The sequence below is a fragment of the Bombyx mori genome, chromosome 20 (assembly GCF_030269925.1).
Source record: "Bombyx mori chromosome 20, ASM3026992v2".
Lineage (NCBI taxonomy): Eukaryota > Metazoa > Arthropoda > Insecta > Lepidoptera > Bombycidae > Bombyx > Bombyx mori.
In genome coordinates this window covers 8,472,784-8,477,070 of record NC_085126.1, presented here as the reverse complement: position 1 = coordinate 8,477,070, position 4,287 = coordinate 8,472,784, and the positions used below count along the sequence as shown (strand labels likewise).

Here is a 4,287-nt window from a genome sequence, read left to right as displayed (position 1 = left end):
TGTGCTGGTCGCTTCAATAATTCGATATATTCAGAGAGAAGGTTATTTTAATTTTATTTTAATGTAGTTACAACACGTGCACGTACGACCTGAATTTTTGATTGACTTACAATGACTGTGTTGTCAAAATTATTATTCGGTTTCAAAATTCAAAAAATAGTTATACAAACTTCATGTTTAGAATTGCTCTAAACACAAATTAATTGTCACAGAGCTCATACAATTGGATTAGAATATATGAGTAAAATCACTGGTTTTCAATTTCACGAAATAAAATTGAAGCGCTCTGATAAGGTTGTTCGCTAACGCGCTTAAATAAAATGTAGTTTGTCTATGTTTGTAATGTCTGATAATGTCGCCTAACGGTCAAATGAAGGACACGTACGTGTACTGACCCACCGCACGCAACGCGCTATTCAATTTATTCGTTGTGATTTTTCGTTAAAATATACGCCTTTTTCTTGTTTCCTCGATTTATTATTGCTGAACCATCTCAATAACTAACAAAGTGGTCTTCGAACCGGATTAATAGTTATATTATGTACCACTCGCCGCCGCGAAAAATGGTCAACACACGGAAGCAACTCCGCGAGCAGGAACGTTCATCGCAAAATGGTGATCACGACACAGAAGTGCTTATAGACTGTGTGTTGAAGTATGGGCCATCTGATAAAAGTGTGAGTATGCAACCTGGTGTACAAATCAAAACGAAAATTCCAGAACCTTTTTTTAGCCGCACATTTACTATGGAAGGTAGCTAAATAAAATCGAAACCAACTCGCATCGTCTCCGATAAGCCACTTCCAAAAGCAACAACCTCACATAGAAGCCAAGCATCATCCAAATCGTCTTATTGTAAAGAAATAATGAGAAAGAAGCAGAGAAACAAAATCACAAATCCAAATGGCACTCATAGATCGAGAAACAGAACTAAAATTAGCGGAACTTGAGGAAGAGACCGACCTGATAGAATACAGTTCACAAACCGGAGAAGATGTTCAAATGTCTCATCATCAAGCAGAAAAATGGGTCGAGAAACATCAGACTACGTTCGAGGAAGTACCACAGATGGATCAGCTCAACTACAGTTGCTACCACGGCAATGGTTCCGTGTGTGTGACTGCTACTAGCTCCTGATTATCTTCAACCACGTCTTCGTTCAGCACATCTTGAGGCCACAAAGACATGTCATCGAATAAAAAGGTTGGTCTTGAAAAGCACTCGCCGTTGAAGACAGAATAATCATAAAACTCTCGAGTGCCTAAGTCAGCGACATTCAGTTTTGTAGGAACATACTTCCATTCAGGTATACGCGTCAAGTCGTCTATCTCGCCTAAGCGATTAGCTTCAAACGTTTTATACTTGCGCGTATTGTTCCGAATCCAGTGAATAACTGTAGTTGAATCACACCAAAAATATCTTGCAATCGGCGTCAATCTATGTTCTTTATGTATGTTATCTGCCAATTTTGCTGCCAAACGAGCTGCTTCAAGTTCAGCCTTCGGGACAGTTATTGGTTTAATAGGTAAGATACGACATTTGCTCGCTATAAATGAAACGTATAAAATACCGTTGTTATTCCAGCGCCAATATGCGACCGCACACATTGCTTTACTTGAAGCATCGCAAAACACGTGCAATTTAAGTTTTCGTAGCCGATAGTAATATAATATATTTGTGGGAATGATGTTTTCTTGAACGCATGATATGATGGATGCAAGTCGATGTCTGTCAACGCAGCGATACATAGAGAAAGGAAGGGGATGACGTGTGAGATGACAGATGAACGACGACGAACGAGGCACGAAGAACACGAAACGATTAACGATTATTATTTTAATTAATAGTATTTTAATAAAACCTGAAAGTAAACGCGAATCTTTTGTTTGTCCAAAGCTTGCATCCCCACAGTTTGGGGGCTCGTCCGGGATCGGCCAAAAGAAAAGGCAAGTAATAATAATTGTTTCGACGCCATTACAAGAAACAAACAACGCGTCAATTGTACGAATATAGGTTTAATTTTCGTTTTAATTTTATTTTCGGTAGGCAGCGGCTTGGCTCTGCCCTTGGCATTGCTGAAGTGCATGGGCGACGGTAACCACTCACCATCAGGTGGGCCGTATGCTCGTCTGCCTACAAAGGCAATAAAAAAATTTAAAAAATATACACACGACATATTTAATTTGATACACGAGGATGGCAAGATGACGAACAAAAGCCAGTCCTTCGATGACGACGACAGTATGTTCGATCGACCAACGCGTGGTGGAATGTTTCATTTAATGGAGAACATCATCAGTTAGTTTGACGGCAAAGACAAAACTTATGCTGTCACAAAGTGGATACAAGACATAGAGGAAAATGGTGACATTTTCGAGTGGACACCAAAGCAACGGTTACTAGTGGCTCGACGGTCATTAACTGGCACGGCAGCTTAATGGTTAAATTCTGAAGAAACATTTCCATGCTGGGACACTAAAGCTAGCCATCACCAAGACTATTCACGAAATGATGAGTTCTAAAAAGAAAAAGTCAAATGAATCATGCATTGACTACATGTTTGCCATGAAAGAGCTGGGACGCCGAGGCAAAATGGTAGACTACGTTGCTACAAAATATATTGTAGATGGTATACAAGATCAGGAAATAAATAAAATAATGCTATATGGAGTCACGACGTACACGGAATTAAAGGAGAAATTAAAAATATACGAGATTTTAAAAGAAAAAATGAAGAAAATTACTAATACAAGAGAATGGTCATCAAAATCTCGATGCTATAGCTGTGGAGAGAAGAGTCATAAAAGTGAAGATTGCAACGTGTTCGGCCATATTTCTTCACAATGTCCGGCAAAGGCAGGAGCGTCATCGACTACAGCTAGCAGCGCGAGAACAGAGCAGCAACCGAAACGCACGTATATCGCTACGAAGCAGGAGGGCGGGCTCCAACCAGGTGGACTGACGACTTATTGCGCACGGCGGGAAGTCGTTGGATGCGGAAGACGGAGAACCGCATTATGTGGAAGGCCTATGTCCAGCAGTGGGCAGATAAAGGCTGATGATGATGATGATGTTGACATTGTAGGTCATGTTATGAATGAAAATGTGAGGAATGAAGTGACTAGGTTAGTAGATGAATATCGCCCATGTCAACCTAAAGAGGCTCCCATTGAGTTGAAAATCACACTTAAAGACGACATCTCAGTGGCTCAGCGACCACGATGCATCTCACCAAAAGAACAGGATGAGGTGGATAAACAGGTTAAGGAGTGGCTGGAACAAGGAGTTATTTGGGTAAGTTTTTCTGAATATACTAGCCCAATTGTTCTTGTCAAAAAAAAAAACGGAAACAGAAGAATATGTGTTGATTATAGGTTAATTAATAGGAAAATGCTCAAGGATGAATACCCGCTACCCATTATAGATGAACTTATTGACAGACTGGCACCTGCGAGAATATTTAGTGCACTTGATCTTAAAAATGGATTTTTTCATTTAAGGGCCAGCAAAGATTCTATTAAGTATACATCTTTTGTAACAATGAACGGCCAATATGAATTTTTAAAAGCATAATATTTAGACTTGATAACGAGGGATATTGTCATAGGATTTATCGATGATTTGTTGATTCCGGCTATAAATGAAGCTCAAGCTGTTGCACGATAGAAAAAAAAGCGAGTCTCATTACATGTTCCAGGATTCAGACTCCTCTGCAACCAGTGAGGGTGGTAGTGCTAATAAAACTACAATAGATCTGGAAACCCTGCAATATTTAAAGGATGAGAGCATGAGGACGAGCAAGTCTGGAGATGTAAAAATGCTTATCCTACTATAAAAAAAAATTTTTCTTACCAAGTTCAGCACGAGTAGAAAGACTTTTTTCGTATGGTGGGATGATAATGAGACCTCACAGAAGAAAAATGAGTGATGATGTATTCGAACAACTGGTATTGTTAAAAAGCGTTTATTTTTATCACTTTTTAACAATACCAGTTCAGTTCCAGCTCGGCATTGTGTGTCTACTGCTCATGTATGATAAATAAATATGTACCTATAATAAATAAAAATATCTGTGATTTGCTCAGGGGGTATTTTATTTTGAAAAAGTATTTTGAAAATACCTACTTTGCATTTAGCATTTGAAATACAAAACGCAAAACTATTTTGTATTTTGCATTTGAAATAGTGAATCTGAAAAGTATCTTCCATTTTGTATTTAAATGCTTTTTTAAAAGCATTTTCTACATCTTTGATCAGGAGTCAAATTCGCAGTCCCACAAGGACATT

At 38.7% G+C, this 4,287-nt stretch overlaps 1 protein-coding gene across 1 annotated transcript; it reads left to right on the top strand.

The window, feature by feature from the left end:
- Window positions 1-866: 866 nt before the first annotated feature.
- Window positions 867-4,084, top strand: LOC105841836 (uncharacterized). The gene is made up of 2 exons (XM_012691466.4): window positions 867-3,294; window positions 3,698-4,084. The coding sequence occupies exons 1-2, from the start codon at window positions 2,509-2,511 to the stop codon at window positions 3,833-3,835; spliced, it is 924 nt and encodes a 307-aa protein (XP_012546920.3). The 5' UTR covers window positions 867-2,508; the 3' UTR covers window positions 3,836-4,084.
- The last annotated feature ends 203 nt before the right edge of the window (window positions 4,085-4,287 follow it).

Excerpts from the sequence above, each read along its gene's own strand:
- LOC105841836 (XM_012691466.4), top strand. The coding sequence starts at position 2,509 with ATGATGAGTTCTAAAAAGAAAAAGTCAAATGAATCATGCATTGACTAC. Across the intron at positions 3,295-3,697 it reads TGGAACAAGGAGTTATTTGG|GATTCAGACTCCTCTGCAAC; the intron begins GTAAGTTTTTCT and ends TACATGTTCCAG.